Here is a 26,344-nt window from a genome sequence, read left to right as displayed (position 1 = left end):
GTCCTCACTACTCTATTCAGGTAGTACCATTACTAACACTGTCCTCACTACTCTATTCAGGTAGTACTATTACTAACACTGTCCCCACTACTCCATTCAGGTAGTACTATTACTAACACTGTCCTCACTACTCCATTCAGGTAGTACTATTACTAACACTGTCCTCACTACTCCATTCAGGTAGTACCATTACTAACACTGTCCTCACTACTCCATTCAGGTAGTACTATTACTAACACTGTCCTCACTACTCCATTCAGGTAGTACTATTACTAACACTGTCCTCACTACTCTATTCAGGTAGTACTATTACTAACACTGTCCTCACTACTCCATTCAGGTAGTACTATTACTAACACTGTCTTCACTACTCCATTCAGGTAGTACCATTACTAACACTGTCCTCACTACTCTATTCAGGTAGTACTATTACTAACACTGTCCTCACTACTCCATTCAGGTAGTACCATTACTAACACTGTCCTCACTACTCTATTCAGGTAGTACTATTACTAACACTGTCCTCACTACTCCATTCAGGTAGTACTATTACTAACACTGTCCTCACTACTCCATTCAGGTAGTACTATTACTAACACTGTCCTCACTACTCCATTCAGGTAGTACTATTACTAACACTGTCCTCACTACTCCATTCAGGTAGTACTATTACTAACACTGTCCTCACTACTCCATTCAGGTAGTACTATTACTAACACTGTCCTCACTACTCCATTCAGGTAGTACTATTACTAACACTGTCTTCACTACTCCATTCAGGTAGTACTATTACTAACACTGTCCTCACTACTCCATTCAGGTAGTACTATTACTAACACTGTCCTCACTACTCCATTCAGGTAGTACTATTACTAACACTGTCCTCACTACTCCATTCACTACTACTACTGCTGCTGCTCCCTACTACTACTACTACCGTTAATACTACTACTACTACTGTTTCTGTTACAGTACTGCTACTATTGCTACTACTACTGTTGCTGTTACAGTACTGCTACTATTACTACTGCTACTATTACTACTGCTACTATTACTACTACTACTGATGGCGATGATGAAAAATAGCGATCCCTATTGTTACTTTGTCATCTATATAATATAATTTAATTGAGTTAACACAACACAATGATTCAGTGTCCTCCGATAACCTCACTGGACATTCAAACTTTGTGATGTCACCACTAGTCAAGATCCTCTAACTTTGATGTCACTAGTCAAGATCCTCTAACTTTGTGACATCACTGGTCAACCTCCTAACTTTGATGTCAGTGGTCAACCTTCTCTTGTTCTCTAACTTTGACATCACTGGTCAACCTCCTAACTTTGACATCACTGGTCAACCTCCTCTAACTTTGACATCACTGGTCAACCTCCTAACTTTGACATCACTGGTCAACCTCCTCTAACTTTGACATCACTGGTCAACCTCCTCTAACTTGGATGTCACTGGTCAACTGCCTCTAACTTTGTGACGTCACTGGTCAACCTCCTCTAACTTTGTGACGTCACTGGTCAACCTCTAACTTGGATGTCACTGGTCAACCTCCTCTAACTTGGATGTCACTGGTCAACCTCCTAACTTTGATGTCACTGGTCAACCGCCTCTAACTTTGTGACGTCACTGGTCAACCTCCTCTAACTTGGATGTCACTGGTCAACCTCCTCTAACTTTGATGTCACTGGTCAACCTCCTCTAACTTTGTGACGTCACTGGTCAACCTCCTCTAACTTGGATGTCACTGGTCAACCTCCTCTAACTCTGTGATGTCATACTTGCAGAACCCCTGGGCCAGGTCCGGGATCAGAGGGTAGCATGACCCCCCAGCCCGGAGTAGGAGGGACTGTGACCCCTGGTTTAACCCCTGTTCGAACTCCGCTGAGAGACAAGCTGAACATAAACAGTGAAGAGCAGCTAGCTGACCCAGCCTACGCCAAACACCTGGTAAACATACACACACACACACACATTAGGGATGGGCACATCCCCCCCCCCCCATGTTCTATAAATTGAACAAATCGGGTTTGGTTTCCTTATTTATTTGACTAATAAATGGATACCGGTCACTATTTGTGGATACTATTTGTTTAGTGAAGGCAAGGATCACCGAAGCCTTTCAGGCTACATCATGAGTGCACTGCACACCACATGACTTCACATAGTCCCTGTTATCAAGATTTTATAGACTATTCTAATATTGATATGCCTTCAAATGCCCATCTGTAACACACACACACATTCCTTACTTATAGCTAAGAGCATTATCTGATGCAACCGGTCTAGCTGGTGAGCACCTACAATGAGCTGACACATTGAGTGTGGTGTGTGTGTGTCCGTCCTACAGCAGAGGGAGAGCCTGCAGCAGCTGAAGCAGGGTCTGCTGTCCCTTCCGGTTCCCAAGAATGACTTTGAGATTGTACTTCCTGAGAATGCTGAGAGAGACCTGGAGGAGACGGACCCTGATGGTGGCTTCATAGAGGATGCCTCTGAAATAGAGTGCCGCAAACAGGTGTGTATCTGTCATCTTTCAGTCTATCTGGCTATCTCTATCTATCTATTAGGGATGGAAATAGCAGTTATTTGGAGGGCCGGCTGTCCATTATAATTAACCATTGTGTTTTCTTTTGCAATCATAAGTCAATCCAGTTCTCTATCTCTCTCCAGCTGATCTAACTTGATCTCAACACACCCATAATATTAAACGAATACAGCTAACCACACAACATGCACACAGGGATCATTCAGCACAACACAATGCCTGCTAGTGCATAATAATTCGTCACGCTTCTATGTCCCGTTGTGCCCCTGTGTGTTCACTTTATCTAACTAAATGCAAAATACTGTCAAATATGCAAATTAACCCTTATGAATGTCCAATTAATTTCAAATAAGCGGTTAGCCGGCAAACCAGTTATCTCTGCACACCCCTACTATCTATCTAGATATATCTGTCTGTCCATCTATCATAAAACACAGCTGGAACTTACTGTGTGTTTTTGTTTCAGGCTGTGCGGGATGCAGAGAAAGAAAAGGATCTGAAGATGAGACACACAGCTGTCCAGAGGAGTCTACCAAGACCTACAGAGGTAACACAGTCTCAGTCTCACACACAGGCACGCACGTACACACGCACGCATGCACCCCCCCCCCCCCCCCCCCCCCTACCTACCTGGCTACCCTACTTAGAATCTTACAAGCTTCTCCCAGAAGGCCTGAAGTGCTCTCAAGTAGGGATGCACGATAATTATTGGGCCGATATCAGCAATTATGACGTCATCCCGATAAACCCGATAACGTTATTGATAGCTCCGATAATATATAATACATTTTTTGGTTAAAAGAAATCCGTTGTGGGTGGATTGGGTTGAAGGGCACTTGTTTTTATTATAGCCTCCTCCCGTTTTGCCAGTACTGTATTACGACTGATAGCGTGTGGTTTAGGAAGAGGGAGTTTTTCACAAATCCAGCGCTCCCTTTCTTGGCTGTGACGTAGTCAGGTGACATTCAGACTGACTGACGCAAGATAGTAAAAAAAGATGGCGGCGTCGTCTGACTTTTTCAAAGTTTCAGAGGAAAACAGTTTGCTTGCTATTTGTAACAAATGCAGAAGTTCCACGAGGAGGAAAAGGGGCAACAAGCGATAACACATCCAACATAATAAGTCACCTGAAACATCACCACCGCTACGATGGTGTATTAAAATCCGACGACGCCGAGCAGCTAAAGGCTAATGCAACGCGGCATAAGCTAATCCAAAACCAGCTGCTGGCGGGCGGCGGGACATTTACCGAGGACCAGCACAAAGTGTGGATATTATGATTTAAAAAGTCTATCTGTCCAGGACGATGACAACATTATTGCAGGTAAGCAGGCAGCCTAGCCGTTTCTAACTACTAACGTTATCACGCTAGCTTGGATGCTAACTAACGTAATTAAGCTTGTCATGGTTCATGGTGAGCTGTTTGTGTTATAACGAGACAGCAAATGAATGAATGAAAACTTTATTTAACAGATTGCAGAATGGGTACAATACAGTACAGCTCAATACATACAATTGTTAAGGGGATGCAGACCAGAGAAAGACTTTTGTCTTGTTTACATCAGGGTCCCCCATTTACAATTCATCATAACATAATGACATACATGACATACAGATAGACAGTACTGCCTACATCTATACATGACATACCAGATTTGCAAATACAGTACTGTTTGTGATACGAAAAGAGTCCAGAAAAGAGAGTATATACATTTGACGTATTATTGTATTGTGATATGTTTTGTTTCATGTTAAAAAAAAAATAAAAAAAAATTCAATAATACAATAAATATCGGTTATCGATATCGGTTATCGGCTTGAGGAGCATAAAGTTATCGGTATCGGTGTCAAAAAATCAATATCGTGCATCCCTACTCTCAAGCTATTAACGGCAAGTATATGGACCTCGTCAAGCCTGCCAAATATCAGGACCATTAGCCTATAGTCATAGCCAAGAAGAGACTGCCAAATATCAGGACCATTAGCCTACAGCCATAGCCAAGAAGAGACTGCCAAATATCAGGACCATTAGCCTACAGCCATAGCCAAGAAGAGACTGCCAAATATCAGGACCATTAGCCTACAGCCATAGCCAAGAAGAGACTGCCAAATATCAGGACCATTAGCCTACAGCCATAGCCAAGAAGAGACTGCCAAATATCAGGACCATTAGCCTACAGCCATAGCCAAGAAGAGACTGCCAAATATCAGGAACATTAGCCTACAGCCATAGCCAAGAAGAGACTGCCAAATATCAGGAACATTAGCCTACAGCCATAGCCAAGAAGAGACTGCCAAATATCAGGACCATTAGCCTATAGTCATAGCCAAGAAGAGACTGCCAAATATCAGGAACATTAGCCTACAGCCATAGCCAAGAAGAGACTGCCAAATATCACGACCATTAGCCTACAGCCATAGCCAAGAAGAGACTGCCAAATATCACAACCATTAGCCTACAGCCATAGCCAAGAAGAGACTGCCAAATATCAGGAACATTAGCCTATAGTCATAGCCAAGAAGAGACTGCCAAATATCAGGAACATTAGCCTACAGCCATAGCTAAGGCCTCTGATGTTAGTATCATTAGAGATACAAGAAGAGATCTTGTATCTCAATGGGACATTCCTGGATAAATAAAGGATAAATCAAATAAAATTAGCATACAGACATAGCCATGGCCTCTGGCATGTGCAGCCAAGGGCTGGTCCTCGGTCAGTTTGTTCCATATACAGGTGGAATGGGCACCCCTTCTCAAGGAGAGGCATTGCTCTCTGATCTCTGATATCAGGAGTATTAAGCATCCTAAAAACATCCTAAACCTTTTAGGCATCACTGCTGAATGTTTATTCAGAAGTACATGACAGCTTGAGCAACCAGACCAATAATACCATCATGTCCAGTATAATACAGGCCTTGATATATATACAGTACAGCCAATAACAACAATACCATCATGTCCAGTATAATACAGGCATTTATATGTAGTAAAACAATTAACAACAATACCATCATGTCCAATATAATACAGGCCTTTATATGTAGTAAAACCATTAACAATAATACCATCATGTCTAGTAGAATACACACCTTGATATATATATATATATATATATATATATATATATATATATATATATACAGTACAGCCAATAACAATACCATTGTGTATTATAGACCCTTTATATGTAGTACAATCATTAACAACATGTGATACAGATTCTAGATGTTGATGTATGAATCGGGGTGCAGGGCACGTTGTGGGGTGATTGTTTTCAGGGAACCATAATGCCAGGTTGTATTTGCTTGGTAATACCTGCAGTCTAGCTTTAACAGTAAAACAGAGAATATCCTCACCTACAGTGTATGTGTGCTTTCAGGTGAACGAGTCTGTACTTCGTCCTGCCTCCCTGGAGCCTCTGTCTGACCTCCAATTGGCTGAGGAGCTCATCAAACAGGAAATGATCACCATGATGCACTATGACTGTCTGCACCACCCGTCTCTCAACACAGCCAACCAAGCACAGCGCGGCAAGGCCAGAGGGCCCGCCTCTACATCCAATAACGCCTCTCACATCTCCTATCTGGACTCTCACACCTACCAGCCAATCAGCACGGAGGAGATGGAAAAGGTCACACACATTCACACACATACATATACGATTATCACATCGGAGACACAACTCTAGAATATCCTTTAAATGTTCATTTAGAAGCGGTTTGGTATATAAACATGGTCAGTTTTGGAACTACAATGTCGATGTTAAATCGACAACATCCACGTTAAAACTACAACATCATCAATGTTAAAACATCAACAACATTAAAGAGGACATATTGTACTTTTTGGGTTTCCCCCCTTACCTTTAGTGTGTTATAGCTGGAGGTGTATGTAGAATGTTTGTAGTGTTACAGAATCCACAGGGAGTTATTCTCTGAGACAGAAAACACTGCTCCTGAACTGCCTGCCTTTTGTAGTCCAGCCTTTCTTGCTAGAATGCCGTTAAAATGTTAGCTGTAAATTCCCTGGGCTGATGGAAAGGTCTACACTTGACCTGGTAGCTCAATAGCACTGTCATGAATCTAGCGATTAAGCCAGGATTCTGTGAAAATCAAGCACTGCTAACATGTGTGATAGTGTATGTTTGTGTGTGTGCAGGCAGGCAGCAGCAGTAGTGCTATCATGCGTGTGTGTGTGTGTGTGCAGGCAGCAGCAGTGCTATCATGTGTGATGTGCGTGTGTGCAGGCAGCAGCAGTTTGATCATGTGTGATGTGTGTGTGTGCAGGCAGCAGCAGTGCTATCATGAGTGATGATGTGTGTGTGTGTGTGTGTGCGTGCAGGCAGCAGCAGTGCTAACAGCAGAGATGGAGGTGGTGAAGGTGGGGATGGGACATGGTGACCTCAGCATGGAGGCCTACTGCCAAGTATGGGAGGAATGTTACGGACAGGTATCTATCTATTTATCTTTCTTTCTGTTTATCTATATACGGTATATATATCCGTCTGCAAGACCAGGAGAACCAGGACCTGAGTCCATAGTACCTGTCTCACCCCTCTGTGTCTCTCTCTCCTCTACCGCTCTATATCTTTCTCTCTAGGTGTTGTATCTTGCCAATCATAGCAGGTATACCAGAGCTAATCTGGCCTCTAAGAAAGACCGCATTGAGAGTCTGGAGAAGAAACTAGAGGTAACACGCACGCACACACATACACACTTTAACATTTTCTAGTAGTATTTCTCCTTGCCACACTAAATCAGATAATGTAACATTGGCCATATTCTTTATTGCTTTTTCCACATTGTAGCAATACTCTCCTTTGCTGTCATACAGTGCAGCATTACAATCATTTTTATTAATAGAACTTGATTATCACTGTATTGCATTTATAAAAAAAAATTGCAATAGTATCAGAATTAGAGCTGGGCCGTTAACGGCGTTAACGTGCTGCGTTAACACGAGACTAGTATCGCGCGATAATATAATTGACGCCGTTAATCTAATTCTCAAAGTTGGGTCTGTATTGTCCTTAAATACTTGCCGTAGTTCCCAGCTGTGGTACCCGGAAGTGATTGCAACAAGTATGTACCGGAGCTGTAGTCAGAATAATGTGTGTGAATACAGGTGAAGTTAAGAAGTCCTCAGGATATAACACAATTCGTCGATGAGGACGTCTGAATCTGTGCAATGCAAGAAAGAAGAAGTCCGTTGCGAGCTTTGTTTACATTATTAACGTTAGCTTAGCGAGTTAGCATGTTAGCTCACGTCGTGGACACCGGCACTTGGAAACATCTACAAGAGGAGGAAATCCACTTTACACACTAAAGGAAGGATCGACTGGACTATCATGAGTGTTTACAACAGAAATGGCTTGGGTTATTGGAAATATTGGACCATTTGATGACAATGTGGAGTTATGGAACTGTTACACTGAGCGTTTTGATTACTTCATTATAGCTAGGGATGCACCGAAATTTCGGCTACCGAAAGTTTTCGGCCGAAAATGGCAAAAAATGGCCTTTCGGCTTTTGGCCGAAAGAGTTTTTTCACCGAAAATATAATACCGAAACAGAAACAACCAGTAACCTAACGCGTGTTGTTGTGATGATGTCGCGCTGTCGGGAGTCGCGCTGTTTCTATGTAAACTCTGCGCGCAACGCGTCCAATAAATGCGTCTTTAACATCCTTATTTACTATATGCCCGTCGCGGTTAATCACTGAGTGATCTAATATGCATATTATTCAGAGCGAGAGGGGGGGGGGGGGATAGTGTTTCTCACATTGACGCTGTCTGTCGTTGATAATATAATCTTTCTCAAGCATACACGTTGCGCGTCTACTGTGCCGAGTCAAGAGAGCACATTCAACTGGGGACTAGAAAGGTGCGCTCAGTAGAGCACAGATGTCCGCCGCGGCAGCCAGAGAAAAGATGGAATTAATGTGCTGTGTACTAGGAGATATTTGTTGGTTTTTGTGCTTAGTTTGTAGGTTGTTAAGTTCATCACTGGGTGGCAGCACGGAGCACTGGGTGGCAGCACGGAGCGCATATGCTTTGAATAAAGGCACAGGTGTAGGCTATTGTTAATCAAGGTATCTAGGTATGGGTGACGGAGAGATCTCACGGTTTTTACCGCACGAACACACGCACGTACCCTCGCTCGTTTTCAGTATTATTAACAGCAGTATGCAGAAATTATTGTTTGGCTCATCACATGTATTATGTTGAATACTTCAATTAAATGGGAACTTCACCCAACGGCAGGTGACACGGACTCGATATTGTGTTATTTCTAATTGCGCGTCAAAGACGAGGAATCCCCGCACCCAACCGAGCGTCTACCAGGACATGAGGATAGTCGCTACATGCTGTATGCATTCAGAAGTGCTGAATAAATGTTTTATGGACCCATAATAGTGATTATTTAAGTTAAGTTTTGCCATAATCATATATTTTTCCATAATCATAATGTTCCACAACATTGGTAAAAAAAAATTCTATTCTATGAATCATTTTCGGCATTCGGTTTTCGGCCAACTGTTTTCTATTTTCGGTTTCGGCCAAGAATTTCCCATTCGGTGCATCGCTAATTATAGCTAATGGAATTGAAGAGGACAAAGTAGTTCCCACATTTCTGACTGTAATGGGGCCCGGGACATTTAATTTGTTGAGAAACCTGCTTTTTTTTTGCCATTTTAATCTAGATTAATCTAGATTAATTCCAGGATTGCAGCTAGATTAATCTAGATTAAAAATTTTAATCTATGCCCAGCTCTAATCAGAATACTATCCTACCCGAGCATGCACACATATACACTCATGTTGTCTGACTGACTCTCTGTCTCTCCAGGTGAATCGCGGTCACATGACAGCAGAGGCTCGTCGAGCAGCTAAGCTGGAGAAGCGTCTGAAGATCCTGCTGGGAGGCTTCCAGTCCAGAGCGCTGGGGCTGCTCAAACAACACGGGGAACTGTGGGAACAGGTCAGTAGGCACACACACACACAGGTCAACACACACATGGGTCAACCCACGCACGCACACACACACGCATATACACACTGGTCAACACACACACACATGTCAACACACACACAGGTCAACACACACACACGGGTCAACACACGCACGCACACACGCATGGGTCAACACACACACATGGGTCAACACACACGCAGGTCAACACACACATGGGTCAACACATACAGGTCAACACACGCACACACACACGGGTCAACACACGCACACACACACAGGTAACTCATGCATCCAAACGTTTTTTTTTTTTTTACGTTAATTAATTTATCCACTCTGGTTGGATGGTGTATTGTACTTGTGCTGTATAATGACAATACATTTGAATCGAATCTCATTTTGAAATCGCTACGCTGCCTATGGACACGACAGTGGCAGACAGCTTCGGAGGTGTGGCATTGCACCATGCTGATCCACTCAACAGGTAGCGATTTCAAAATGAGATTCGATTAAAATGTATTGTCATTATACAGCACAAGTACAATACACCATCCAACCAGAGTGGATAAATTAATTAACGAAAAAAAATTGGAAGCAAGATATTTGAACCTGTGACCATAGGATCCACAGCCAGCGGCCTTACCAGTTGAGCTAATCAGTCAGATATTAACTGTAAGTGACTAATCCATAATTTACACTTTTTTGTATTGGCATTAATAAATCAGATGTCATGCTAATATGTCATGTTCTACAGTAGGACTTACTACTATGATACCCATTAAAACAATAATTCCAATCATAAAAGCCTACTTTGCTGGAACGATTCATTTCAAACGTATACAGTGCATGTGTGCTTTTGTGTGTGCGCTCGCACGTTGAGGCTCGCTAAGCCTTTCTCCACGCATTATGTTTACCTCCGCCTGAGTAATGCCCCCGTTGATGACGGAGATGGTGGAATGTTGGTTCTGCTTAAATGGGTGTAAACGCGGGCTGGTTCGCCAGAGAGCACCAAGGTTCAGAGGGTTCAGAACGGAGCTGGAGCTTGAACCGGAGCCCGGGCGGTCTAAAAGCGCTATTAGTGGGGACTGGGGATGCCCCCCGAAACACGGTTCTAAACAGGAACTGGTTCTAAATTTAAAAAAACAGAGTATTGATAAGATCCGACGTTATCAGTTCTGCTATCGGTAGTCTAGGAGCGGATTAGCTACGGAGCTAACAGAATAAACAAATATCGAGGACTCGCGTGTATAAATCAAATCAAATTTATTTGTAAGGCCCGACAACACACGTTAATGTCCCCATGGGCCATCTTCTTTAAACAAGTCAAGAAGAAACATAACAATAAGTTAAGAACAAAACAAGAACACCATAAGGTCCAACAAATTTAAAATACGTGCAAATAAATGAATGCACCATATTTAGTCTTGTGGACTTGTGGAATAACACGACACAGCCGAGTGTACCATCCATCTGCGACGCAACGGTGGCAGCAACACTGGAAACTCCATGGACTTAATTTAACACTTCATGGAAACGGAATAACGTTAATGTTATGTCGAGTTCATACGTGAAACGAATCTGTTGTTGAAAATGTAACGTTAAGTTAGGTATCCGACACTGCTATTCCAAATAAGTACAATGTTGTTTCTTTTTCGAATGTAGTAGAAAAGACTCACGCACAGTGTTAATTTTGTCAATGAAAATTATGACTATATATGGTCGTCAACGAAGCTTTTCCCCCTGACTAAATCTAGACTAAAACAAAAAAGACTAAATCGAGACTAAAACAAAAAAGACAAAATCGAGACTAAAACTGACTAAGACTAAAATGCTCAGACCTGCATGTAGTTGACTAAAACTGACTAAGACTAAAATGAAAAATAAATGAAGGTGACTAAATATGATAAACGAAAAAGGAGCATTTGACACATGACTATGACTAAAACGATTGGTTTGATTATGTCTTACGGTGTATATATGTGGAGCACTTCTATGCTCTATATGTATATATATATATTATTTTTGTACAACCAAGGGTCGTGTCTGCTTCACATGGGCTGTGGAAACGTTGGGTTCACTTTACTGTTTTTGTTATTTTAAGACTGGTGAGGGTCTTTAACTGTTTACATCTTTAACTCATTACGTTATGGGGGGAGTGGGGAGAGGGGCGTCTACATGAATCTATGATCCCAATAGAAATTAATGTGAATTTGACTGACTGTAGCGGTACATAGAATTGCATTACAAGAGAATAAAATGCCTTTTTTTTCATTAACGAAATGTCATCCGTTTTCTGTGACTAAATCTAGACTAAAACAAAAAAGACAAAATCAAGTCTAAAACTGACTAAGACTAAAATGCTCAGACCTGTAGTTGACTAAAACTGACTAAACGAAAAATAAATGAAGGTGACTAAATATGATAAACGAAAAAGGAGCATTTGACACATGACTAAGACTAAAACTAAAATTAAATTAGCTGCCAAAATTAACACTTACATCCAAAGTGTAGTCACAGGTGCTTGACTCAAAAATAGATCTGTAAAGTTGCAAAAAGAAGTCAGCACACAGTCTGTAGTGTTCCCAAGTTTGAATCAATTAGCCTATAGGCTACAAATTTGCACACAAAAAAATGCGCAGCTTAAATGTTAGAACATACATAGTTTCAATAACAGTAGTAGCTAGATGGATCACACTTTCACATGTAAAATTGAGAAAAATATAATGAGAAAACTTAAAAACAGAACCAGAGATGGAATGTGTGTGTTTACAGGAAGGGTTTGATATCAAACTCTTCATTAAGTCTAAGAGGGGCCATAGTCTGAAGGGTATGTATGTGGTAGATTTCTCTCTGCAAGAGTAGTTTGCCATGGTCTCCTCCTCTGGCTGGTCTCTCTACCTTTTCAATGCCTGTGTACCTTAGTGTGCTGATGTTGTCCTGCCTGTCTGAAGGTTTTAGGTTGCGTGTTGTGAGTTCCAACATTTTTTACTTAAAGTTTAAAGCTCAATATATCAAAACGTGGCACTTTACAGTGAACAGGAGGTCTATTTGTATTAAAAACAATAGATTGTTTTTCATTGAAATGTCTGGAAGAGCTCAAAAATAAAAATGTCAAATGATATTTCCGTTGCCTTTTTTGAGTTGATCTAAATGTTACCGATTGTGTTAAATAGGCATATAATATCGTCTCATATCGATCGCAGGCACCTGAATCGTATAGTAGAAGACATAATACAGGCAATAAAATGATAGTGCAGTAGAAAAGTAAAAATAGGCAGTGTAAACAATATAATAAACTATGAATGTACACATTTGAGCAAGTAGGCAGTGTGATCAAGGTGCAGATGAGGGTCTGTATGCCCTATCAGTTACCGTAATTTTCGGACTATAAGCCGTGGATTTCCCCCCCATTTTTCGACCCTGCGGCTTATATAACGGTGCGGCTAATCTAAAAAAAATTATTTTACCAGTGGGCAATGGCCACTAGATAAATCTTTTGGTACACATCAGGTAACATAGAGTGAGCAGAAGTTGGAGAGGAAAGAGGGGGGAAAGAGAGAAAGAGGGAAGGGGAAGGGGTGGAGGTGACAAAAAGAGAGGAGAGAAGAAGAAAACATAAAAGATAAAATAAAAGACAAACAAAAATAAGACTCAATAATAAAAACAAGGACAAAATAAAATGTAAATTAAAATAAAAATAAAAAAAAATGGGGGGGGGCGGCATCACATAGGGTCAGACATAAGACGGAACATAAAACAGTAATACAATATATCAGACAGGCTAGCGGCTGTTCCTGGGGAGGATCCTTTACATTTGATCGTTATTACTTTTAGCAGAAGTCAGATCGTGTGTGTTTGACATATTCTGTCCATTTCGACCAGATCCAGTAGAACTTCTCCTGCTGAATTTGTATTGAAAATGACATCTTTTCCATTATGTAGATGTCATGAGTTACGTCTATCCAATCATCTACTGTAGGTGCCTCTGGTTTTAACCATCTTCTTGTGATAGCTTTCTTGCTTGCTATCAGAAGTATCATTATCAATCTTTTGTCGTTGAAGTCCCATTTTTCATAGGGAATATTTCCTAGGTATAGGGTGTCAAATTTGAAGGGGATGTCAGTCTCAAAAATTGCTTCTAGGTTCTTGTGTATCTCTTGCCAGTATGGTACCAGGGTTTGGCATTCCCAGAATATGATTGGCTTCGTTTAGCCCACAGGATCGCCAGCATTTTCCCCCGGTCCCCTGATGTTTTTTTTGCCATGGGGTGATAAAAACTAGGTTCTTCCAGCCAAATTCCCTCCAGTTGTTTGAGCCTGTTGTTTCCCATTGTTGTGTACATAATATGTCCCATACCTCTCCTGAGATTGACATATTGCGTTCTTTTTCCCATTTCTCCTTTATGTACATTGTGTTAGTTGATTTCGATTTGGCCTGGCAGAGTCCTCCGTATATTCTGGAGACGATCCTATTACATTTTGATGATTTGTCTGCTGATGTAAACACTTCCATGATTTCTTGTTCTCCCGTTCCTATTTCTCCCACTAAATTTTGATTTGAAGTAATGTCGTACCTGCAGGTATCTAAAGAAATCTTTTTGCTCCAGTCCGTGTCTTCTCTGTAGTGATTCGAAGCTCTGAAACACCCCTTTGTGGACAAAAGTAAAATAATTTGTTAGGCCTTTATCTGTCCATACTTTGAATCTGCCATCTGATTTATTGGGGGGGAAATTGGAATTGAATGCACACCATCTCAACATTCTGAGAGGACCCTTCACTCCACACAGCTTGATTGTGTCCTGCCAGATTCTCAGTGCTACATTAATCCAGGGGTCGTTTTTTTTCTTTCATGTTGTCTATTAATTTGTTATCTGCCACTAGTGCTGCTAGTGGGACCCCGTCTGTCATTTCGCTTTCAATTTCCTTCCATCTTGCTGAGTACGGTGCGGCTAATCTATGGATTTTTACAGCTAACTGGGCGCACTCCCTCAGCTCTGTGACCGTCAGATCAGACTCCTAAATCTGCTGCAGCAGTGCACGCCTCACATAACCACGTCAACAAACCATTACGGCAAGAGGAGTGCATGAGCAGCTCAGAGCTCCTCTTTCAACATAACTGAAGCATTAAACAAAATTACCCAGTCAACGAACTATTCACTTTAGTTTATTAATACATCAGGCGTTGTCTAATGTTATCTAGCTACTGATATCATCAGTTTGGCATTCGATTTTGCAGGTGCTGGCTAGCGCTGGCTAACTGGCTATCGTTATGAGAGCTAACGTTGGTAGCTACTGTACCTGGCTAACTGGCTATCATTATGAGAGCTAACGTTGGTAGCTACTGTACCCGGCGCTGGCTAACTGGCTATCGTTCCTGTTTAAACAAATGTTAATAAATGGGAGCTTCCTCAAACAGCCATCTCTTTCCCGACAATCCCCTCTGTGCACAAACTCTTACATATGGTAATTAAACATTAAAACACCTGCGGCTTATAGTCCAGTGCGGCTTATATATGTACACATCATTCAATTTAGCTGCTGCGGCTTATATTCAGGTGCGGTTTATAGTGTGAAAATTACGGTATATTATGCATTACAATAATTATGGTTACGATAAACACTAGAATCTAAATACTATGAGTAAGTATACAGTATACACAGGTGCAGTATACATAAGGTACGTATGGCATGATATACGTTATACGTTGTAGTCCGTGCCGTTGGGTGGGAGTCAGACGCACTCTGTGATCATACATTCCTAGTAGTTTGAGTTCTGCTGCCGTTAGTTCTCCGACTCCTGGCAGCGGTCCTGATGGCCGCTGGTACGAAGGACTGGCCGAGGCGGATAGTGGTGTGTCGGGGGGTATGAGTATGTGACTGAACGTGTTTCTCATCATAGAGGAGGGAGGTGTTCTCCAGGATAATGGCCAGCTTCCTTCTCATCCACCTCTCTGCCACCACCTCTAGTCTGACCAGTCTATTTTAAGTAGCCAAACGTTACACTATAAAAAACAAACTGGATAGATAATTAACATTAACTTCATTAGCTGAAATATTCTAAAATCATTAAGTCTGCTATAAGTCATTCTCCCTTTCTGTATGTATGTGTGTGCGCGCGTCCCATCTTTTTGGTCGTTGGAAAGACCAGATGGGGTCAGGAGTTTGACAGTATTTACTGACGATGGCCAGATAATGTTGATATTTAAATATAATACATAAAAAAATATTAATTATACATGATCATGCAACGTTAAAAAAAAATTGTTGTAGGAACGGTTTGTGAGAGGGAGGTAGGGAGGGGTTTTAGTTTGTGTGGTGTGATAACAATGTTGAAACTGAGAAGTTTAGACTTAGTTTAGTTTTACAATAAATATAAATAATTGCATAGAGTAAAGTACCTGAAAAAGGTACCGGCATCGATTCCCAGGTACCGGTTCTAATGTGAACGGTACCCAACCCTACTAAGCACTGGAGTGGCTGGGTTGTGTAAAGGTCTAAGCACTGGAGTGGCTGTGGTGGTAGGCGAGTGCTTAAGACCTCTACACTACCCAGAGACCCAGGTTCAGTTCCCGGCAGCAGTACCAGGCTTGGTCAGTCGTCCCTACGAACATAATAGGTAGTGTTTGGGAAGTCAGTGGGGTCAGTAGATAGCATGAACCGCTGTGCACGTTACACTCATCCAGTGAAACTCCTAGCCGTCAGGTGAAAAGAAGTGGCTGGTGACTCCACATGTGTTGGTCGACCTGGAAGGGAATTGGCATAAAAACTAAATTGGGGAGATGGAAGAAAAAAGGTTAAAGAATATTATAATAAATGTCCATGACACTTATAAAATGCAATGTCCTTGCATCTCCATTTTGTCTGTAGTTTTGGATGGGGTTAGATGTAGGGTTATGGTAAAACCAGTAAAGGCTCTTAATTATGTTGTAATGTGACATTTTGACCACCAGGTGGAGCAGGCTGCTACTGAGCTCCAGACCTTCAATCAACTGAAAAAACAAGAAGATACGGCTATACCACGCAGAAAAGAGGTACACACATACACACTGCTGAACACCACACACAAGTGATCAGAATTCTGAAAGTTATAAAAGGCTTGTTGTCAAACATCCAGTCTACAGTATGAGCAAACAAGATGTATTGAGTCCAATAAAGTACCGAATTGACCTTAAACCAGTCTGTCAGTTTCACACTGACTGCTTCATTCTCTTGTCCTATGTGTATCTCTGTGTGTGTGTGCCAGGCGCTGCGTGAGGACGTAGAGAGGCAGATGGAGAGAGAGAAAGAGCTGCAGCAGAGATACGGAGAGCTAATGACGGAGAGAGAGACCCTGGTCAACCACACATAAACATTCTGATACTCACACTAAATAAACACACACACTAAATGAGACAAATACACACACTGATGCCCCCCCCCATACACTCTACATCCTTCCTGTTCTGCTAGAACCCGCCTCTATGAGCACCATGGCAACCCCAGGGATTAGCCCCGCCTTTTTGCTGATGTTGCAGTGCTGTCAGAATTGTGAGCATGCCCTGTTGAGTCTGTCGTTTGTGTTTCTGTATTAATAATGACCAATAAAGTTTCTTTTCAACATTAACAGCTCTGGGTCTGTGTGTACGCATGCATTGCTATTAGAAGCACGATTGAAAGGAGATAACAGTTGCTATGTATCCCAGTGCTTAGCATTTATGACAAAGTATTCCTCTACATGACTAATCAAAGTTGGAATAAATGTGATATAGCGTAGTTATAGGGAGGTGTAGTCTGACGTCACTGGTTGTTCCACCCGTATAGGGATTCATTATTGGGAAAATGGATTATCGGCTATTGTAACAATTCTGCCGCATGGAAATTGACAAGCTTCCATTTTTGCACAAAATGAGTTCCCTTCTAACACTAACATTATTGTTTAAGCATTTTTTGTTGAAATAAAGGTAGTTATAAGGTTTTTAATTTGTCGTAAAAAAATAACTACATTTACCAATAGGCTGGTCGCCTAATCCACGTCACAGCAAGCTGATACCAAGCTAGCTAACGTTAACGTTACCCCGCTAAACATACTAGACGTTAGCAATGTCTACTGTTGTGACCATTTTAAATCGGGGCATGTAGAGGAGTTTCGGGAACGAATAAAATTTGCAGGTCCTCTTCTCAGACCTGTGGTTACATTCTGGGGCAAAGCACTGCACGCATCATGCCGGCTAGCAAGCTAGCTAGCTACACGTCATGGCCCGCTGATACGATAACGTTACAAGCTCAAAAACCTTATAACTACTACTGCTGTGTCCATAAGTTCCCTGGCAGAATACTTTGTGAGGACAAAAGTATACAAAGAGGAGAGAACCATTTTAAATCGGGGCATGTAGTTTCGGGAATGGCTAGCAAGCTAGCTAGCTACTAACGTTATGTAAAAAACGTTATAAACTATACCCTATGTACAACGAAACAATGATTTACATTAGTATTTTCAGTGATTTAATATGCAGCGAATACAAATAATGTGGTTGTTGCTTTTAGAAATAGTTGGCTTCATCTGATTAAGATTAAGCACCAGAGAGATACTAGCCACAGATTCAGGGTCCGTTATTTTCCCATTGTATGAATTGTTAAGCTTATGGAATGTAAGGGAAATCTGATCCTAGGTCTGCGACTAAAGCCAGGCGTCTACGCTGTGGCGACGTCAGTCAGCAGCGCCAAAATGGCAGTGTAGTTTCCCAGTTAACGAAAACATAAACGTTATTTAGCTACCTTTACGATTAACCCATTCTTCGCCAGGCATTGTACCCTTCTTTTTTTTGATCAAATTTTTTTATTGACACTCACGAAACACATTAACCACAATCACAATACATAGAACTTCACAAGAAAATAACAAAAACAATAATAATAATACAGACTAACAATTATACAGACAAGAGAAAAGAAACCAGAGTTCAACCTTCTAAATTAATTCCAAGGGGTACTATCTAATAAATGGTCTTTCCCAGTGTTCAGCCCCGATTCCCGGCCGTGTGACCCCATATTAATAAAACGTACATCTCCAACCCACCACAAGGACCATTTTTTGGGGGAACACGACCTGAAAACAGAGCAATGAACCTTCATGAAAAAACAAAAACCTGTAGAGGTGTTCCATAGACTCACAGAGACCGTGTAAAAGTGGCCAAACAGTGAAGAAATAGTTAAATAGCTGCCCCCCCATAATATCCCCAGCTAAACTCAATATGACAAGACAAGGGACAAGACAGACAAAAACATTTCCTCCTCCCCCTCCCAAGAGACCGCCGGACTCACCCGAACACGCACCCCAACCCCGCTCAGCCGCACACTGCGGTCTTTACCTTCTCAGCTGCTGCGAACCACAGGTCAATTCCAGCCTGCCCCACCCCAATCACCCGGGCTATGGATATCTCAAGATAAATCACATCCAATAGAGTTAGGGACCAGTTAATCATTGTAAGCTTCTCAGGCTCCTTCCATCTCATTGCTATTAGCTTCTTCGCTGCTGTGACGCCCGCTAGGACAACCCTTTTCAGTTGTACGGACGCGGGTAGTGTCGTTATATCGTTCAGGAGTAGCGTAACAGCTGTGAATGGGATAGTTAAGCCACACAGATCTGAAAGTTTGTCCGTTATTGACCTCCAGAAGCGGGCCACTGGTGGGCAATCCCAATACATATGCATATAAGTGCCAGTGGCCTTTTGAGAGCACAAAGTGCACCGAGAGTCGGTTATCAGTCCCATAGCATATAGCTTCCTAGGTGTAAGATAGGTCCTATGAATATAATTAAAATTAATTTGCTGGTGATTGGGGTTGCGGGAAGATAATGCCACATTTGCCCAAACATCATCCCAGTCAAACTCGGGGTCCAACTCCGGGATATCCACACGCCAGATTGTATCCAATGATAAATTTTTATACGTGGATTGAATTAAGAGCGTATAAAAGTCGGAGACAAACCCTCTGGATGTCGTCCTGTCCACTATGAGCCTGAGGAAGGGGTGTGGGTGCAAGGCTTGAGCCCACGGTACGCCATGCGCCCTCAGTGCTGACCTTAGTTGAAGGTAAAGAAAGAAGGACTCGCCGGGAAGATCATAAAATTCTCTTAAGTCCTGAAACGCACGGAGGCCGTTCTTATCATAAATATCCTCCAGAGTATGCACTCCCCTCCTTTGCCATTGAGGAATATTAACCGGCTTGTGTCCAACAAGTAATTGCTGGTTATTAAAAATTGGAGAGTCCAGGTGCCAAGGGCATTTAACCCCACACGACCTCTGTACATTACGCCACGTTTGGATCACGTGAGTTATGATCGGTCCATACCTCAGCCGGCATTTTGCAATAGAGACAGTGGAGTACACTACATCCTGCAATCTTAGCGGAGACACCGCCGCCGCTTCTAAGGAGCGCCACGATACAGCCTCTACAGGGTCTAGCCAGCACATCAGAGGTCTCAGTGAAAAGGACCAGAAATAAAGTTTAAAATCAGGGATTGCGAGGCCCCCATCTTGTTTCCTACGTTGAGTAGTAGCCCTTTTGATTCTCGGGCGTTTGTTATTCCAGACAAACTTAGATACCATCGATTGTACCTTGCGCCAGTGGTCTATTGGAGGGGGCAGGGGGAGCATTGAGCTAATAAAATTTATCCTAGGCAGGATGTTCATTTTGATTATGGAAGCCCGGGCTTGTAAGGAGTTAGGAAGGGACGACCACCTGTCTAGATCCTGGCGTATTTTATCATAAGTACCCGTGAAGTTGTACTTAGTAGTTTGGTTCAGCGTGGGGAATATCTCTATGCCCAAGTATTTAAAATGTTCTACTATGGGGATATCAGCTGGTAGTCGTACCGCCTTGGCCAGTTCATTAAGAGGTAGGCAGGCTGATTTGTTCCAGTTAATCTTAAAACCTGACAATTTACCAAAGTCGTCGATTATCCTCAATAATTTTGTGGCCGACCGGGAGGGGTCGTCCATGAAAATCAGCAGGTCATCCGCATAGAGAGCAATTTTGTGTGGAGTATTGTTGACCATTATGGGGACGATGTCCTCCGATTGCCTAATAAATTGGGCCAAAGGTTCGAGGGAAAGCGCGAACAGTCCCGGGCTCAGAGGGCAACCCTGTCTAGAAGATCTGGAGACTGGAAAGAGTGTGGAACAGTTTTTGCCTGTCAGTATCATCGCAGACGGCGAGGCATACAGGACTTTAATCATATGAATAAAACTCTTTCCAAGACCCATGACCTCAAGTACCTTCCACAGGTATGACCACTCAAGTCTGTCAAACGCCTTCATGGCATCCAAAGACAGAACTGTGGATGGAGTTGTATTGTCTTTACTGTTATCGATTACATGCAACAGCCTCCTAAGATTATCTGCAGCCAGACGCCCCGGGATAAAACCAGTTTGATCGCAGTGTACCAATACAGACATAAATCTCTGCAGGCGACGGGCCAGCACCTTGGCAAACACCTTTAAATCGGCCCCGAGAAGACTCAAGGGTCTATAGCTACCACAATCATTGGGATCTTTGTCCTTTTTGAGAAGTAAAGAAATCAACGCCATATTGACATCTCTTGAGAACTCCCCTTGTTCGATAGCGTAATTGATCATATCGAGCATCAATGGACCCAGTTGGTCCCAGAAAGCTAAATACACTTCGGGTGGAATACCATCCCAGCCTGGCGCCTTACCCCTCTGCATTTCAACAATAGTCTCCCTCAATTCTACGAGAGTAATCGGTCTCCCCAGTTCCTTGGCCTCTTCCTCAGAAATGTGGGGTATCTCAAGCCCGCCAATGAACGATTCAAATTTAGAGTCATCCAGATTACCCTCTGAGCTATATAACTGTGAGTAAAACTCTTTAAAAGTGTCATTGATCTTTTTCGAATCAGTAGTGACTGCACCCTGGCTCGTCCTAATCGAGGGGATATCCGAGAATTGATCATTTGAGCGTATTTTCATTGCCAATAGATGGCTAGGTCTGGAGCCGTGAAAATAGTAATTTTGTCTTGTCCTATGTATCAAGAACTCAGACTGTTGTTTAAGTATGGAGTTTATTTCTTTTTTGACTATCTTACGTTGTGTGTTTAGTCGTTCATTATAGTCAGTTTGCAAGGATGCGTATAGGTCCGCATATAATGATTCCAGTCCTTCTAGCTTTTTTGACCGGGATTTTCGCAAATTGGAGGCAAATAGTGTGACATGACCCCTGATGAATCCTTTCAATGCGTTCCACAGGACCCTAGGGTCTTCTACTGTGCCAACGTTGATCTGCAAAAATTCAGCTAGTTTACTCCTGAACTCAGAACAGAAGTCATCGTTCTTTAGCAAGGTCGAATTAAAACGCCATCTGGGAGCTCTTGCGGAGAGCCTGCCAAAGGTTGCCGTAAGGAAAATCCCCTTGTGGTCTGAGAGAGCCAAGGGAACCAATGAGACATCGAAACTATCAAACATATTAGGGGACGCGAATGCATAGTCAATTCGAGAGAAGCTTTTGTGTCTGGCTGACAGGTGAGAGTAATCTCTGAGGGTGGGGTTGCATAAGCGCCAGAGGTCTGTGAGCCCCGTGTCTTTGGCCCACATCCTGAGGGCCTTAGAGGCCCGTTTCTGGTCGCTCGTTTCAGAGGGCCCGGACCTATCCATCTCCGCATCCCAGCACGCATTAAAATCGCCACCCACAATGAGAGCGTATCCATTAAGTTCCAACATATTCTTCGTGATTGTATTATAGAACGCTGAATCAAATGTGTTAGGAGCATACAATGCTATTATAGCCATCTTCCTATGCAAGAATTCAACTTTTGCTATAGTAATCCTTCCCTCCGTGTCCGACCATACATCCAAGATTTTGATATCAAGGTTACGTCTTGTAACTATGACTACTCCTTTCGTCTTATCATCGGCTGAGGATGAGGAGATAACGTGATATTGCCGATTTGCCAGTCTTGACACGTCACCTACCATTAAATGCGTCTCACTAAGGAGAGCAAGGTCAATATTTCTCCTCAATAGCCAAAGGACACTGGCACGCTTGTGTGGGGCGTTAAGCCCTCCTGCGTTCCAAATTAAAATATTCAATTTAGCCATGGTCGAGCTTGTATAAGTGCGTAGAGAACATACCCGTGCAGCCAGGCTGAGTACAGAGGTGCCGATCCCGGCGGGCCCGGACGGTCAATCCCAGGAGTTCAGAGGAGGAACACTTACACACATATAAGACAACAGTACATAGAACACATAAAAATACCACCCCAGCTACAACCCCCCCTCCTTCTACTCTAAACCCTAACCCACCCGTCCTACTATAAGTTCCCCTATACCCACTCTCCAGTCCCCACCCTATGCCCCATCCACTGAGGATGGTCATCTTCCTATCACTTCCCACTAGAGACATGGATCAATAAGACGCTCCCCACTCCCACCCCCCTCTAGATAAACCCCTGAGTAAACCCCCACTAGTCCAATAAACACAAATAATAATAAAATAAAATTCAATAAAGATATCGGTCGAAACCCACCTGAGCCCTGGCCCCAACATGAGACAACCATAATGGTAAAAATAGCCATTATTAAATAATAACTCCGCATCAACCTGCAGCCCTCTATTTCCGAATCTGCGCTTCAACATCACTTTGTTATAGCCCAAAAGGGTATAGGAAAATTCAAAACAAAATTAAATTAAAGCATCCCAGCCGATAGTCTAAGGCAGGTTCGGGTCACAGGTTAATTGTGCAAAATTGTGTGAACAGTGTCAATTAAACAATGACAAAAAAAAAGGGAGGAAGGGAAAAAAAGGGTTATGGTCAAAGTGCATCCCTTTAGCCGTCCCTCTGATCAGGCACAACGGCTGAAATGACATAACCTATGTAAGAATAGAATTAAACACAATCATTCATTAATCAATCCGGGGATGGTAATAGGCAACACCTGACACCACCTGTCATCATACATTGTTTCAATAAAGATATCGGTCGGAGCAGTTAGTCCAAGGTAGGATCGAATCACAGTTAAATTGCTCATTCAAATGCCATTAAAACAGCGACACTAATTATTATATAATTACTCAGCATCAACCCTGTAACCAACTACCTTGGAGTCTGCATATTAATGTCGCAACATTATAGCATAAGTGGATCACGGAAAATTCAAAACACATTTAAGGCAGATTAGCAGTTAGTCCAAGGTAGAATCGGATCACACTTAAATCGCGTATACGGATGACATAAAAACAGCGACAGTAAGAAAGAAAAAAGGAAAGGAAAAGAGGGTAATGGCTATAGTGCAAGCCATATAATACATTGTTTCAATAAAGATATCGGTCGGAGCAGTTAGTCCAAGGTAGGATCGGATCACAGTTAAATTGCTCATTCAAATGCCATTAAAACAGCGACAATAATTATTATATAATTACTCAGCATCAACCTGTAACCATCTACCTTGGAGTCTGCATATTAATGTATCAACGTTATAGCATAAGTGGCTCACGGAAAATTCTAAACAAAATTAAGGCGAGTCAGCAGTTAGTCCAAGGTAGAACCGGATCACATTTAAATCGCGCATATAGATGACATAAAAACAGCGACAATAGGAAAGAAAAAAAAAAAAGGGAAAGGAAAAGAGGGTAATGGCTAGAGTGCAAGCCATATAACCATATAGCCATGAAGTGCAAGCCATACCCGACCCAACCTGTTATCAAATATTGTATATGCATATTCAACCGACCTTGGCATCTACTTTGGATCACCAAAGCTCAAAACAACCTGGATATAAAAATAAAAAGCATATCAGAAGTTAGTTAGGGATTCGGTCACTCTTGAATTGTGCAAACCAATGTCCCTTTGAACAGCAACAGCAACCAAAATACGTAACCATTAACGGGTCTCGAATGTCTCAGCGCAGACCATAGTCGAAGCCCGCTGGCTAGCCCGAGGCTAGCGCGTAAGCTAGTGACGAATCCGGATAGCACGTTAGCCTACTATGTACATTGTTCAGCTAGCTCGTTAGCTTCCAAAGAGGCGATACACAAGTACGACCATGAGGTCAGCTTTAGCAAGTAACAGAAGTCATTGGGAAGCCCCGCTAGTTGGATGGGCAGAGGACAGTTAGCATGTCTGGGCATGACAGCAAGTGTTTGTGAATAGTCGACCTAATCAATGTATCTAGGTCCAAACCGCCAAGTCACTCACCCTCCATAGATATCAAGCAACAGACTCGGGTGTCTCCGCGAGATATTCCTTCGCTTTAGCCAACGACCAAAACAAACGCTGACCACCGACCTTCTCCAACACAGATAATTTCGCGGGAGCGAATAACGTGGGCCTCAGGCCTAGTTTCCATAGCTTAGTCAGGACCACCTTGTACTCGGCTCTCTGAGCTTGAACCTCCGGTGTAAAGTCCTCGAAAATGGCCACTTTGTGATCGCCAAGCCTCAGAGTACCCCTTCTGGTACGAGCCGACCGCATGATGATTTCTCTCTGTTGGAGTCTGTTCAGCTTGACTATGATGGGCCTCGGTTCTTTGTTCACGCCGGGAGAAAACCTGCCCGCTCTGTAGGCCGACTCACAGATAGGAGGCATAGGGAGGACGTCTGTCCCTAGTAACTTCTGCAGCAGTTCGGGCACGGTCTCAGAGAGACGGCCTTCACCGCTGGTCTCCGGTACTCCAACAATCCTGACGTTGTGGCGTCTATCCCGGGACTGCATCTCCTCCATCGCCGACTGTAGTTTGTTGACTTCAGCCTGCCTAGCCAGCAGGGCGGATTCAAGACCCGCCATCTTCTCACACTGTGATGATACCTCCGTTGTTAGCATGGCTAGTTCGTTAGCATTAGCCGAAGAGGCAGCGTGTATCGCCTCCATCTTGTCTGTTAGCGGTACTACCGCCAGCCGTATTTCCTCTGATATCTCACGACGGAGGCTGATACAGAAATCCGCCAACACTTTCTTCTGTGCTTCAGCGATGCGTGCCTCAGAGTCTGCGTGTACTTTCTTCTGTGCTTCAGCGATGCGTGTCTCAGAGTCTGCGTGTAGCTTGGTCATGACCAAGAGCACAGCTTCGCTTAACTCCCCGACAGCGGGAGACGGTGCGGCCATGCTCGGCGGTGCCGGTGTCGTGCCTAATTCTTTCATGGCTCTGGTTTCCACCCCCGCCATCGTAGAAAGTCGAAAAAAGTTGATGAATGTATACTAAGCACGACGACCTAGCAAACAGATAAAAAACAAATAAAAATAAAATAAAGACTAATGGGGAGAAACGTATATTCAGCACGGTAGAAGGGAGCTCATGTGAAACACGTCTACTCCATGATCGCTCAGCTCCGCCCCCCGCATTGTACCCTTCTTATACCATCCTCTGCCAGCTCTATTTGTCTATGGAGATGTTCACCTACTTTGCAGGGCTATAACTTTTTAAATTGTATTGCTAAATTGACATTACTATGGCCCATTCAACATCAATTAGCCATCGTTCAGGATGTAGGAAAGTTTTACTTTTTCATTCACATTCATACAAAAATACGGTCTAGAGTATAAATGTTTTTATTGTTTTCTGCAGTATTTCATAGAACGTGAGTTATAGCCATAAATGCATATATTACATCATCAAATGCAATTTGATACCGATTGACGCCAGATAAAAATTTTTAACTGTACAAGGTCCCAGACGTTATGACTCATCATGCGCGGTTGACCAGAGGGGGGGGGGGGGGGTCGTTTATAATGCAATGACCGACGTTAAATGAATCATGTAGTATGGGTGATATTGATCATAGCAGTTTGTATGGATAAATCAAAAACGCTGAAACTCACCGCAGCTT

The 26,344-nt window shown here is 42.7% G+C and overlaps 1 protein-coding gene across 1 annotated transcript in view; it reads left to right on the top strand.

Annotated features, from left to right (window-relative positions):
- LOC311234509 (cell division cycle 5-like protein) overlaps window positions 1-17,126 on the top strand; it is a 32,737-nt gene extending 15,611 nt beyond the window's left edge. The window contains exons 10-18 of the mRNA XM_084321741.1: window positions 1,801-1,963; window positions 2,364-2,528; window positions 3,025-3,105; window positions 5,939-6,190; window positions 6,901-7,008; window positions 7,159-7,248; window positions 9,408-9,539; window positions 16,480-16,560; window positions 16,773-17,126. Coding sequence (XP_084177867.1) covers window positions 1,801-1,963; window positions 2,364-2,528; window positions 3,025-3,105; window positions 5,939-6,190; window positions 6,901-7,008; window positions 7,159-7,248; window positions 9,408-9,539; window positions 16,480-16,560; window positions 16,773-16,877 — 1,177 coding nt within the window. The 3' untranslated portion in view covers window positions 16,878-17,126. The remainder of the gene's footprint in view (window positions 1-1,800; window positions 1,964-2,363; window positions 2,529-3,024; window positions 3,106-5,938; window positions 6,191-6,900; window positions 7,009-7,158; window positions 7,249-9,407; window positions 9,540-16,479; window positions 16,561-16,772) is intronic.
- Window positions 17,127-26,344: the final 9,218 nt, after the last annotated feature.

The sequence above is a fragment of the Notolepis coatsorum genome (assembly GCF_963971535.1).
Source record: "Notolepis coatsorum genome assembly, chromosome: 9".
NCBI lineage: Eukaryota > Metazoa > Chordata > Actinopteri > Aulopiformes > Paralepididae > Notolepis > Notolepis coatsorum.
This window is presented reverse-complemented; position numbering and strand designations above follow the sequence as displayed.